Raw genomic sequence first — 14,163 nt, forward strand, 5'->3', positions numbered from 1 at the left:
CTCACTATGTGGAACAGGATGACCCCCAAACTCACAGAGATTCCCTGCCATGAGCATTGGGATTAAAGATGTGTGCCACTACATTTGGCCTAAGTTATTTACTTCAAAAGGTCACCTTTCTTTGTGAAAATATATCAACTCACTTGGTTTTTTCATAGTTGCATAGTATTCCACTCAGTACTTCTTGACCAAATCCTGCCTGACAAATCAAGTTCAGCTTTTCAATATAGCAACCTCCATACAATGGGTATTCCCACAGCAACACCTCCATGCACCTCCATGCACCAATGTCCTTATCATCCACAGGATACATTCCCAGAAATGACACAGAAGATTACACCAAGCAGTGGGCTGGACACCATGCTTCCCCACATGCGCTAACCAGCTTCGGGCACTCTCTCTACTTACCGTTTTTTGGACTTGAGCAATGTGGTAGGAGACAACTGCATCTCATGTGTACTTGTGTCTCTACGTAAGAAGAGGTCGTGTGCTTATTAACTGGCTTATTATGAGCTCTTTGCCTCTGAGCTGTGATGCCTACATTTCCTACAGGGTTATTTGTCATTCTTTTGGGAATCTTCTGCCTGCCTTTTGTCAAACACACCAGAAATTGCTCCCGTTTAGAGGTTTTACTTGGTTTATGGTGTCTTCAGCCCAACAGAAATTTTTTAGTTTTCCCAATTAAATATATCTGACTTTGCCTTTGATTTTAGGTCATGTACAGGAGATTCAGACAAAAAACCTAGGGGAAGTTGCTTGTGCAGTATCTGTGAAATCATTGCTTAACTGGGATCAAGACAACAAACCAACAGACAACCTTCCAGCGTCCTAACCGAACTAAAATAAGTAAACAAGTTTCTATAAAACTACCACTTCCCAGTACTAAAGGCTTAGTGCATTGCTTCATTTCTGACCAGCCCAATTTCCCACTGCTCACACTCTGGAGAAGCTTCAATAGTAACAAATGTAAGGTAAAGCCCAATAACTACATTTCCTCCTATTGTGACTAGCATTCATTAACGTTTCCCATAGAAACCCGAGCTGCCAATATGAAAACTGCTTATAGTGAGATCAACACCCTATTTTGTTCTTTTCCATCTCACTTTCTGGGGTTTTTTTGGGGGGGTCCTATAGAAAATCACAATTAAAAGCTTAAGTAAATTGATTCAATCCACCACTTAACGCTAAATTAGGTACTTAATCTAGCTGGCCTCCCCATCCCTCATCAAGGGCAGACAAAGCCTGGTTCTAAGTTTTGTAGTTCTCCGTGCCAGCTGCCAGGCATTTATTTAGCAGCCCTTCTATCCCTAAGCTGACTGGCAACAGTAAGACAACTTGGATGTTAAAGAAACTGGCAGAACTCAGAGAAAGGAGAGAGGGGGGGGGGTGTTTTCTGCAATTTGTACAGCATTTGTTTAGCACGTATGCAAGTTATTTCCAGAGTGGGGGTCAAGTCTTCTACAGTACTAGCAGCTTACCACTTCAGATGGATTCAAGTGGCCGCCTTCCCCTTTGGGGACCATTTCAAAAGTTACTGTTTTCTTTTACAACTAACTGTTCACCCCGGCCTCTTCCACTGATGAAAGCAGGCAAAGCCCACGCTGTGTGTCTGTCTCCTAGAGAAGATTGCATCTTTTATTTATCGCCCCTTGGCTTTATTTTCACAGTGAATTCCTGGCTTAAATGCAATCAGCCAAGAAACCCTCCCTACGTGCTCTCCTGTCATTCCTCATTGCTTGCAAGCAGAGTCAAACACAGCAAGGGGAAGGGGGCGGAGGGGGGGGGGGACTCAACGTTGCCAGCCAAGCCATAAAAATTCACAGACTCTAGTTATACTCAGAAACCATAGATGTGCTCCAATCGGTTTCGGGGGTCGAGGGAACCGGCAGGAAAAGAGGGGAGAAGAAAAAAAGATGTAACTTTAAAGAATGTTAATTAGACGTTAAAGAATCGAAGAAAGGAGGGGGGATGGATAGCCTCAAAAACCAACCCCCCTCTAGACAGAAGGAAAGGGTGCTGAGCCACACTGAGGGCTGCCTTTGGAAATAAATGACCATGCAGAAAATCACGTTTTCAGATTACATTAGAATTCAAATTAACCAAACAGGATTAAAACAAATCTCTTGTGTAGGGGCCACTATCCAGACCCCCATTCCACTCCCAAAGACAAGGATAAAAGGATCGGACTACAGAGAAGAGAGCAAGTTAAAACCCAGAGAGAGAAAGACACAGCGTCTTTCATTTCCACCATCCTCATTCATTTGGTTCCGGGTCCATCCCTTCAATTTCAACCAGACTGAGGTGGGAGAGGGTTATAAAATAGCCTTCAGCAATCAGGAGGGGAAAAAAATTAAAAAAAAAAAATATGGGGGCAGAGGAGTTTCTCTGCAGCATTGTTCCCTTCAGTCCAGTTCAAACACTCCCGTGGCTGGAAAAGATATCTAAACAGAAGAAAAAGAAACCGCACGGTGGAGGGAGAGGGGTTTGAGAAAACTCTCCAGGTCTGTCAGAGAAAGGAGGGCTGTGCAGCTTTAAATCACAAGCCCCCCCCCCCTCGCCTTTGTCAAATATCTTCTACTTTACAAGCCCTGAAAAGAAATAAAGAGGCTCTTTTGTTTGCTTTCCCCTTTTCGGAGGGTGACAGAAAATTGAAAAGGGGCACACATGAACCTGAAAGGAGAACAAAGTGCCGGGCGGTGCGGGGCGGGCAGCGGCGCAGGGGCCGCGGGGCCCCTCGGCGCGGACGCCGGCCACGGGTCACGGCGTCGGGCGGTGCTGCCCGGCTCCCTCGGCACCGCGCCCCGACCCCGGGCGGGCGCAGCCGAAGTCGGGCGGCGGGGAGCCTCCCGGGACGGAGAAGCACACGCGGCGCCCCGGCTTGCCGCCGCTGCCGGAGGGGGTGGCTCGGGCACCGGGGCGCGGGACTCGGCCGGTATCCGTCGGAGCCCGGAGCGGAGCGGTGGCCAGGCGGTGTAGAGGCGATCGCCCCCCCCACTCCCCGTCCACTCGGACCGCGGGGCGCGGAGCGGCGCCAGAAGAAAGGACGCGAGCCGGGCAGCGCCGTGCGAGCGCCCCGGCCGGCATTGTCTGCGGCCCGCGCCCCCTCCCCCGCGCCGCACGCCCCAGCCCGAGCCCCGCGGCCGCCCGCGCCTTTGTCCACGCCCGCCCCGCACAGCGGCGCGCGGCCCTGCGGGGCAGACGGCGGGGACGCCGACACCCACCGGCCCACCGGCCCGCCCGCCCGCCCGCCCGCCGAGGGGCGCGTCCTGCTGATTCATTTCCCACTCGCGCTCGCCCGTCCGGGGAGACGGGGGCGGGGACCGGCGGGAGGAAATGGGCGCTGCGCTCCGCTCCATTCCGCTCCGCTCCGGGGACCGTCCGAGAGCGGCCCCGCTGCACCGTGCGCCGCGCCCGGGGCGGGCTGGGGGGGGGCGGCCCTTCTCCTCCCCCCAACTCCCCAACCCCGAGGGACAGAGGGACAGAGCGAGAGACCGACGGCCCGCGGCGGCCCCGTGACTCACCGACTTGCAGGACGTTGTCTACGCAGCCGCTCTCCAGCAGCGCGATGCCCCGGCGGAAGGGCAGCCGCGTCTCGTCGCCGCCGTCCGCGGCGCTGGCCGCCCCGACCGACGGGGTCCCGCTGCCCGCCGAGGCAGAGGCGGCGGCGGCGGCGGCGGCGGCGGCAGCGGCGGCGGCTGAGGCGGCAGCCGGCGAGGATGAGGAGCCGCCGCCCGCGCCGCCCGCGCCGCCCGCGCCGCCGCCCGCGCCGCCGGGCCCGCCGCTGTCGTCGCCGGGGCCGCCCGCGGAGCCGCCGCCGGTGTTGAAGGACGAGTACATGCAGATCTCCCGCTCGCTGCGGGGGAAGGACCAGTAGACGATGCGGCGCTGCACCGGCTCCGGGATGCGCTCGAAGCGCTCCTCCACGCGCTGGAACGGCCACTTCTCCGCCACCCTGCGCGCTGCGATGTCCAGCAGGGACTCGGGGCTCTGGGTCTTGCCCGGCGGCAGCAGCCCCAGCGCCGCGCCGCCCCCGCACGCCGCCGCCGCCGCAGCCGCCGCCGCCGCCGCCGCACCGGCCGCCCGCGGGCCGGGCCGACAGGCAGAGCTGTAGCCGCCACCCGCGCCGCCGCCGCCGCTGCTGCCCCCGCCGCTGCCCCCGCCGCCGGCGCCGCCGCCGCCGCCCGGCCGGCAGCAGAGCCGTTTCGCGGGAGGAGGCTGCTGTCCGCGCTCCGCCATGACCGCGCCGCTTCTAACCCGACAGCGGAAGTGCCGGGACCCTATAAACGGCACAAGGAAGCGCGACACGCACACGCCGCGGCGACGCCACGCTGCCATCTAGGGCCAGCCGCTCCTTGTAGGGGCACGGGGGGCGTGGCCTGGGCCGTGACGACGTCGCCGAGGGGGAGCGCCGATAGGGCGAAACCTAGGGGGTGGGCGGGGCCTATGCAAATCACTGGGCCGAAACATAAATAGAGCGCTCCGTGGCCACGGGGGCGGCGGGGGCGCTCGGCTCGGGTGCCCGGTGGGCAGTGAGAATGTCAGGCTGCTGTGACGCCGCGGGGTGGCGGGGTGGCGGGGTGGGGGCGGGGCCAGGCGGGGTCCCCGCGGGAGGGCAGGGCAGGGCAGGGGAGGGTCGGTCCCTGCGCCCCCTGTCTACTACTCAACTTCGCCCTCCAGCGCCCGGCCTCCTTTTGATGTCCGCCGAGTGAAGACGCGCCTCGTGGGTCGCCGCGGGCCGGGCGGGGAGGACGGGGCGGGCGGGCCGGGAGGGGGAGGGAGGGGTCCGGGCTAAATGGAGGGCGGGCCGACGGCTCGATGCCCCACCCCACCCCCGTCAGCCGGCCCCGCGGGGAAAAGCCTCTGGGCGGAGGAGGCGCTTTCAAAACAAAGAAATGCTGCGTGAAGCCCCGGGGACGCGGCCGAGAGGAAGGCGGGGGAGGCACGGCCCGGCCCGGGCCGCCTGCTTTGCTTCCAAGCCGGCCGAGCGAACTTCCCCCACCTCCGGCCACGCTGCGGCTGCGGCCCCGGCGCCGGCGAAGGGGAGGAGGCTTGAGCTCAGCCACTGTTTTCCACTTCACTTTTCGCCGACCCAGGTGGGGACGGGGCGCGGCTGCCCCGCGGAGCCGCAGCTCGCGCAGCCCTGAGCCCCGGGTTCGCTCCGGCCCGATGGCGGACGGGGAGCCGAGCTGACCGAGTGAGTGCCCCGCACACGCCGAGCGCTCCGAATGCGCCCCGCGGCCGCTGGACGCGCGTCCCGATCCGGCCGCCCCACCCCACCCCACCCCGCCTTCGCACTCCTGCAGCCAGCCAGCCCTCCGGGCCAGCCGAGAAGCCGGCCCGCCCGGGTACTGCCCAGAGCCCCAAGTGCCCTCTGCGGCGACCTGGTGCAGCCCCAGGGTCGGGCTGCTCCGGTTAGAGCGCGCACACACACGGTCGGTGCATCGCGCCAGCTCGCGGTCGGGACACGGTTGCTCGCTCACCGGGCGGACAGCGGCCGCGGACGCTCTAAGAGCAGGCAGGAGTCCTGGCGCTCGGGACGCGCGCCGCCGCGCTCCCTGCAGCACCGGCGGCGCCCGGCCGGCTGGTCCTCCCGCTACCGGCCAGCAGGGCGAGCGAGCAGCGCTGGGCGCCGGTGCCGGGGCGCCAGCGGAGGCGGCGAAGCGAGTCCCCGTCTGAACCGGGAACCCTGCGGACATTGTTCTTTGCACTCCGCAGAGCCTGGTTAGAGCTCAGCCAAGACGCAGGCTTAAGGACAGCGCTAGACACCTCGACTTCTTGCTCCACCTTCTGTTTTTACTGTAAACAGTGTTAGAGATACTGCCCTATTGTTGGAGATAAGCCCTAGCTCTTCCGACACTTTCGCATTACCGGCTGCTCCCCTACTGCCTCCCTGGGCTGAATTTAAAGCGACGAGGCGCGTCAGCGTTGTAAAGAAAATTGCCCACTCAAAGCGAAGGCCGCCCGAGACATTGGACGTGATCCATGTCGGGCATCAGGAGCCCCAGGCTAGAGGTCCCTGGAGACAGGACGCTGGCAGACTTTCCATAGCTGCTTGTTAGGAAAATTTTGGTGACATGTTTTTGTATATCCATCCAGTATTTTTCTAGGCACCTCCTCGGCGCCTGGGGGGGGGGGGGTGAAGCTGGGCAGAAAACTGGGAGATCTTTATGGGTTAAGTGAGAGGAAGTCCTTCAGTTGTTTAATATCTAAATCTCTTTAAAAATTATTTTAAGGGACTTTTAAACTTAGGCTATTGGTGTAGAACGTAGGGTGAGCTCTAGTCTGTCCTCTGAGTCATGACAGGGCTTGTGCAGTATGAATCGCCAAGCATTTTCATCCGTGTACACAGACCGATGAATTGGAAAGTTAAAGATGACAAAACGGGTTCCCTCAGAATAAATGACTCATTCGGGGCCAGATGTGGTGTTAGTGGAATGGGTTAATTTCCATCACAGGAAAATAACACACCTTTAGAGGAGACTAACATTTAAAGAATTTGATATTGTAATGAACTAAAGAGACTAGATCTAAGGCATTGATTGACCTTCCCTGGAGGGATCCAGTCATTTTATGTTTAGCTTTTGCTGTGGATGGAAACCAGGCCTTGAGCCCGGGTGCTCTAGGACGGAACTATACCCCTAGCCCCGGGGCAATCCAGCTTCATTTTCTAATTCAAAGAAAAGCTCAGCCCACCAGCCCAGTCTAACCGAACTTGATCTCCCTGTGGCCGGCCTGGGATACCAGTCCACTCTTCCCTTTGAAGGGTTCCCCTCATTGGCGTGTGTCTCTGGCACTCTGCTGTTTCTTTCATGTCTTCGGGTCATCTACCTCAAACTTTCATGTACCCCCATCCTGTAGCCTATTAGGATCATCTTTTGATGACACCCGTTGGCGGCTCAACACCAGCCAAAACCGCAGCTAAGCTCTTCTCCATGTCCAGCCCCCTGCAGTCACCACCAGAGTGCCAGTTCCAAACTCCCAAGTGCTGTTTCTCCTGAGTCCAGGTTCTCTGGCCTGAATTCTTTCTCTCCCAGCTCCGATAAGCTATAAAGAGGCCCCCAGCTGGAGCCCTCTTTGACATCCTCTTTCATGCGATCTCCCTCTCTTCCCCCCTACCCCCCCCCCCTTTCACTTGCAGGGTTGACGCTGGCATCCCTTCTCTTCCTCTGCTCTCTGCAGGAGCCTTGCTGCTGGCTTGTCATGTCTGTGCAGAGCCCTTCCTCCTCCAAGTCCTCCCCCCAAGTCCTCCCCCCACCACCACCCCACCCCACCCCCGAACAGCTGCCCTGCACATCTCTGTTGGTATCATCCTCCTGCTGGAGCCCCTTTAAAAATGTCTCTGTGCACCTCCTGGGAAAAGTCCAAACTCTGATCTGTCTTGACCAAACCCAACTTTCCAGCCTTGTCTTCTACTAAAACCCCAAAGAAAATTCCCCCAATCCCCTAACAGGAATGCTGTTATGTCCCAACAGGACTTGCCTGCCCCACACATTTGCTCGAGACATTCCTGAGGCCTGAAACCTCTCTCTTCCCTTGGAATTTGTCAAATTCCTACCCTTCCTTCAAGGACTTGCTCAAATGCCACTTTCTCTGGAAAAACCCACCTTGGTGTGGGACCTCTCTCCGAGAGCCTCAATACTTTGAATCTGTCTCGTGACATTTATACCATCCTGCCAAGCATCACACTTCTGAACTACTGTCTTCTGTTTCTTGCCAGGTTAGACATTCTCTGAGGGGTTGATATTATGTCCCCTCTTCTGGCGCCTCTGAGTCCGCCCTCCCCCTCCACACTAAGGCTTCTAGAAGCCCATAGTTAGCTACACCCAGAAACCCAGTGATGGTGCATCATCTCCAGATGGTGCTTATGCTGCGTCTCAGTTTTGAGGATATATGGCAGTTTTTTTTTTTCCTGTTTGTATAAATCATGATTAAATTATTTATAATTTCCCTTTCCTACCAGGCCTCTACCCCAGGGGCCGCTGAATCCTGGTTAGAGTCCTCTCCAGTGGTAGGGAAGCAGACTACTGAAAGGCGACAGCTTCCCATATGCTATGACTCATCACATCTCACAGCCAGTGTGGTCAGGAGCTAGGTTCCCCAGTTGACTTTCTAAGTAGTTCTCCAGTAGCTAAACTGATGAGCCCAGGGAAGGAAGAAACCCTCACCCGTTCTTAGTCCCCACAACGAAAACCTGGCCTGTGGGATTTGGGTGCATTGATGGGTGAATAGCAAGCACTCTAAGGCCATGAAGTCCAGTATTAGATCTATCATGACTCCTCTTGCGGTCTTTAAATTTTTATTATTTATTTTGGTGTTTTGAGACAGGGTTTCTCTGTATAGCTTTGTAGCCTGTCCTGGCACTCCCTCTATAGATCTGCCTGCCTCTGCCTCCCAAGAGCTGGGATTAAAGGCCTGCACCACCACCACCTGGCTACACCTTTAAATTTAAAAAATAAACACCTGTATGTCACACAGCAAGCAGAGGAAGGAGGATTAGGCATGCAAGGCCAGCTTAGGTTATTTAGCATGAATTTCTTTCAAAGGAAGGAAAACTGAATTTTTTTAAAATTAAATTTAGTATCAGTTTATCAAATTCCCAAAGCACTAATTTTCACTGCAGCCCATAATGCACACCTTTGGACAGGGGGATCAGGAGTTAACGTGTGACAAGCTTCCCACATGAGTTTCAAAAGTTACCCTTTGGTTGTAAGAACTTCACACAGTCCCAGTACTTAGTTAGACTGCAAGGGGAAACACATTGTGTCATCATTATTACTAGTCGTCTCAGCTAATTAAGACAATAATTTGCCATTAGTAGGAAGATTGTAGGACATGGAAATTGCATTAAATCTAAGGAACTTTGAGTCATTTGAAGACAGTCACACAACTATGCTCATTTCCTTGCTGTTTTTCATACTGGGATATATATATATATATATATATATATATATATATATATATATATTTAACCAAAGCCAAAACTGTTCCATTGAATATAATTCAATTCTTTAGAAGGGAATAGAAGCCTCAAATAGCATAGTTAACCTCTGAACCAAGCATGCATCTCTCCTGCAATGGAATGACAGATAATTCCATGTTGTGTGGGTAAAGAATGGGGTCTTAGAGATGACATCATCAGAAAATGCCTTGGGAAATGAGAGTCTTCTGCGCCAGTGGTTACTCCCAAAGAAACTCTTGGGCAATTGAAGAAGTGGGCATAGGTGATGGAGAACCAGCCAGTGTAGAACAATTGCTCTGCCTTTGGAGAGGGGGTAAATTTGGAAATTCATTTGTCTTTGTTAAATCTGAGGAACCAAGCCACTAAAGTCTTGCTGTGTTGTTGAGAGTAGTCACAGACATGCCTTCTTCAGTGGGTAATCTACTCTCACTATTGATACATTGAAAACTTAGTGTATGTGTGTGTGTGTGTGTGAGTGTGCAATCCTAGTCTCGTGAAAGGGGGCCAGACTGTTAGCTTCCTACTCTTCTTTCCAAGCCAAAGTGCAACGGCAAAGCTCTTCTGTGAAGAAACACCACAGACACTGAACAGTTTGTGACACCTTACAGCAGGCTCAAAGCTTGATGGTAAGCAAGAATGAAATGTCACATACAGCTACGGCCCTCAGTCTTTTGTCTTTTAAAACTTACCTTTAAAGAAGAGTTTGGTTTAGAACATCACTTATAACACTGTTAAAGCGGGTAAAGAGATTTACTTCAGTTTTTACTGGTGTCCACCAGGAAAAAACAGAGCTCGCAGTTTTTAACACTGTAAAGGCACCAAAAAGGATCACAGTTTAAAGAAGTAATGACTCCAATTTCTGTCAATATACTCTTTTTCATATGTGATATGGTACATGGAAAACACACTTAGGACATTTTATGAAGCCAAAAGCTCTCACATGTATGAAAGATATTGCTGTAGAAAATAATGTCATTCCGTGTGGCTCAGGGGATGGCTCAGTAGTTAAGAGCAGCAACTGGCTGCTATTCCAGGGGACCTGGGTTCAATTCCCAGGACCCACCTGGGGGCTTGCAACCATCTATAACTCCAGTGACTTCCAAGGGCACTGCAAGCAGGTGGTGTATGGACCTATGTGCAGGCAAGACTCCCGTGCACATAAAAAAAATAATGAAGGAAACAGCTAAAGAGAAAAATGTCATTCCAAAAGTCATCTTGTGCCAGAAGTAGTGGCACACACCTTTAGTACCACTGAGGCAGGAGCAGGAGGACTTTTTTGTGAATTCAGGACCAGCCTGGTCCTCATAACAAGTTCCAGGCCAGTTTGAGATACATAGTGAGACCATCTCTTAGAAAGGATAATAAAATGTGTAGGAAATGTTAGTGTATGCCTTTAATCAAAGAACTCAGGACGCAGAGGCAGATCTCTGTGAGTTGGAGGCCAGCCAAGTCTACATGGTGAATTCTAAGCCAAGGCTATGCAGAGAGATGAAATAATAATAATAATAATATAAATGATATACTAAAATCCATCTTGAAAGTACATAGCACAAGTGTATCAAATAAAGTAAAGTGATCAAATAAAATGTTAGTTTACATTTCTATCTGTAGGATATAAAGATGTAGAATTTAGACAACCAGTATTTTTTATGGGTAGATCTTATGACTAGATAAAAGAGTACTTCTGTTTAAGAAAGACATTAAAAAAAGTTTAAAATGTCTAAACCAAACTTGCAAATGGGTTTATTAAGAGCATGTTATCATCTATAGTATTTTTTAGTATTTGGAAGTCACTTCCTGGCAGGAATAGCCTCAGGACAATTCAGACATGAAAGTGTCACCTCCCATAACTGTTCAAACCCAGAATTAGGTAACTCCTAAAGATGAGGTTTCAGGGGGGGAAACGGTGATTTGATTTTCTTTTTCAATGTGAATGTGCCTTCACTGGCGCCTCCAGACCACAGGTTCTACAAAAGCTTCAAGAGGGGTACCCTGAACAGACACGTCCCACACTGTAAGATCTGGTTTAGCTCTGAGACTCCCAGGATACTCAGTGACACAGACTGGAAATCCTTCTAAACAATGGCATACTTCCTGGACTCCACACGTTTATTGTATGGACTTATAAGACCATTTAACATAATAAAATATTTAAGCTCTAGTAAGGTATTTTTGCTTCAATCCTCCATCTCTCCCTATCATTTATATATTTTTATTTATTTTATTTTATGTGTATGAATGTGTTGTGTGATAAAAACTTTTCCTGGGGATGCACAACATATGCATCTACTTACTTCAAATAGGGAGCCCACTACAAACCAAAATAAAGATACTATCCAAGTCCAATTTGGGAACCAATCAGTTTTATTGGGGTTACTTACAGGAGCAGAAATAACGCAAAACCCTCCCAGCACAGGCGACAGCTGGCAAAAGCTGGGAACCTGAATCATGCTGCAGAGCCTGCAGGTAGCTCACTTAGCGGGCGAAGAGTGTCCTTCCCTAATGACTCAGTTGTTCTAAACTCTTCCAGGCAATTCAGCTACTTTTCTGCCTGGGGTCTGGTGTCAGGGTCTTCTTTGCAGCATGACTTGTCCAAGTCTTCTTTGAAGCTTGGGAAGCTCGGCTTTTATTGTTTACTCTGGCAGGGAGGGACCTAGTGAACCTGGACAGTTTCAGGAACTTCCTGAAGAAGCTATTGACTTGCTTTTGTCTTCTGGCATAAAGAGCTAACCCACAGGGATGGAATGTTTCAATCTCAGAGGAAGCTGGCAACACAACTGTGTTTTGCCTGCATGCATGTTCCTTCACCTCTTGCATGCCTGGAGTCCAAGGAGGTTGGAAGACTGTATTGGATACCCTAGAACTAGAGTTACAGACTCTTCTTAGCTGCCATGTGGATGCTGGGACCTGAGCCTGGGTCCTTTGCAAGACTAATAAGTGCTCTTGTGAGCCATCTCTTCAACCCCAAATTTATGTCCATGTCTTTTTTTTTTTATCCTAGTTTTATTTTTGACTCTGTCTTTACAGTAGTGCTGTTCCTATTACCTTTAATTAATTATTTAATTATAATTATTTAATTCTTCACCTGCACCTCCTCATAACAACCCTTCACTTCCTAAGCCATTGCCCCCACTCTGCTGTGGCCTTGGAAAACACAAAACCTGCATGATAGAATTTGGTAGGTTCCCTTGGTCACATTCATTTTTGACTTCAGAAAGACTGCCTGGATTTCAGCTTGTTCCCAGATAGAAGGGAGGTCACTGAATGGCCAGCCCGTGGCTTCTGAAGAGTTAGCATGTGAAAGGCATGATGTGCCCACTGAATTAGGCGTAAAATAACATACAACGAACACGGTATAGTTTTAATGTACTTTGTGAGACTATAATGTTCGGATTCCTTGGCTCTCTTCCGGGATCTAGAGCAGTGCTCCGACAGACTTCAGGTGGTCCAGAAGCTGCTGAGGCCAGATGACACACAGGGACAGTTTGCTATGCATTCCTGTGGCAGCCTAAGCTCCTCAGAGTTCGCCCCAGGCTGGAGACCAAATCCCTCCTGATCCCACTCTGCAAGACTCCCAGCTGTGTGTCGGGATGACCTAGCCCTGCCCACCTCTCCAGCTGGCCTTGCCCCAAGCTCTCTGCCTTCACACTCTGAGCCTCTGCCAAGGCAGGCTTCTCAGGCTTGCTTTCAGTTCCTTGAACACTCATTTCCTCCAGGGGGCCCTTAGCAAGAGTTCCCATTGCCTGGATGTTCTCCCTCCCTGGGCCCTGAAGCCATGGCTTGTTTTGCTAGTCTCAGTTTAATCACACTTGCGTAGGCTAGCCTGGCCACTCCGCTAGGTCAATTCTGCCTATTACACAGCCCAGTAGTTAACATATGCCAGGAGAGTTAATGGAGTTACCATTTTTTTTTAATTGTATATAGGGCAGATTATGGGGGGGGGGAAATATTAGATGCTCAATAAATATTGGCTAACCCTGAAGAAGGGAGAAAGCAAAGGCACCTCCGCCAGGCTAACCTCTTCTCATTGCAGTTAACATGGAGGTGTGTGTGCCGGGAGAGCCATTTCCAAGGGCTTACAGGCACTCCTTTGCTGCCAAGGCTCATGGGTCGTTCCTTTCCTCCCCTTTCAAGAAAAGAATAAAATCTACTCTGTGAACGCTCGGCGGCATGGTGGGAAGCCATCACTGCTACACTCTGGAAATCATCACATCATTTCCAAGCAAAGAAATAAAAAGACAATCTTCCCAAACAAATGTCAGAAACTTTACCACACTGTCATACATGCTGCTTGGAGCATTTGTCTTTTGTTAATTTTTTTCCCCTGGCTTTCCTCTCAAATGTCTCTCAAGTTTGGGCAATTTTAAATCTTGTTACCATAGAAATAGGAAACAGTTTCTGAGTTTGGGGGAGGGGAGCTAGCCATGCTGTCAGGGTTCTACACCTTGCCACTTTTGATTTTGAGAGAATGGATTGGAGGTGATGCTTCTTTTTATCAGCAAGTTTTTCTGTGCTTACCATGTGCTGGGGGGCATTGTTCTGGCTATGACCTCCATCTCCAACTTTGCGGTGGTAGTGCCTCATTTAATCCCAGCACTCGGGAGGCAGAGGCAGGTGGATCTCTGTGAATTCAAGGCCAAAGCCTGGTCTACAGAGAGAGTTCCAGGATAGCCAGAGCTGGAAACAGAAAAACCCTGTCTCTAATACAAAAACAGACAAGACGGCTATATTCTCCCAGACGCTGACTCTCAGTTTTACTCTCAAGTGATGTGCAAACAGCTGCCTGAGGAAAGTTACTAAAGGCCCTTTCATAGCCCTTCACATAGCTTATGAGCCCCTCTTGTCATTCTGGGAGCTTGGATTATAAAGGAAGGAACCACACTACACACAGTGTCCGATTAAATTTTTTCTGTTCTATTTTTTAGGTAGATAAAATATCTCCCCTTCCAGGGCAAAAAAAAAAAAAAAAAAAAAAAAAAAAACCACCTTAACCCCAGGTGCTAAAAGCCTTTGGTTGTTGTTCTGTAACCTTAAAATTTGATAGTTTCTCGTATCCATTGTAACTTGAACAGGCATTGAAATTTTTGAGGAATCTAGAAAATAGTTCCCCTCTTAATAGGCAAATACCCATAATTATCCGCCTTTGTATAATGACATATTTTCTTTCTGGGCTTGAACCTATACCTCATTGGATTCAGGTAGCA

General features: G+C 51.3%; 1 protein-coding gene across 1 annotated transcript in view; it reads right to left on the reverse strand.

The window, feature by feature from the left end:
* Positions 1-4,361, reverse strand: part of Zswim6 (zinc finger SWIM-type containing 6) — a 154,037-nt gene extending 149,676 nt beyond the window's left edge. The window contains exon 1 of the mRNA XM_051182902.1: positions 3,522-4,361. Within this exon, the coding sequence (XP_051038859.1) occupies positions 3,522-4,335 (814 nt within the window). The 5' untranslated portion in view covers positions 4,336-4,361. The remainder of the gene's footprint in view (positions 1-3,521) is intronic.
* Between the last annotated feature and the right edge of the window lie 9,802 nt (positions 4,362-14,163).

The sequence above is a fragment of the Phodopus roborovskii genome, unplaced genomic scaffold (assembly GCF_943737965.1).
Source record: "Phodopus roborovskii unplaced genomic scaffold, PHOROB, whole genome shotgun sequence".
NCBI classification, from domain to species: Eukaryota; Metazoa; Chordata; class Mammalia; order Rodentia; family Cricetidae; genus Phodopus; species Phodopus roborovskii.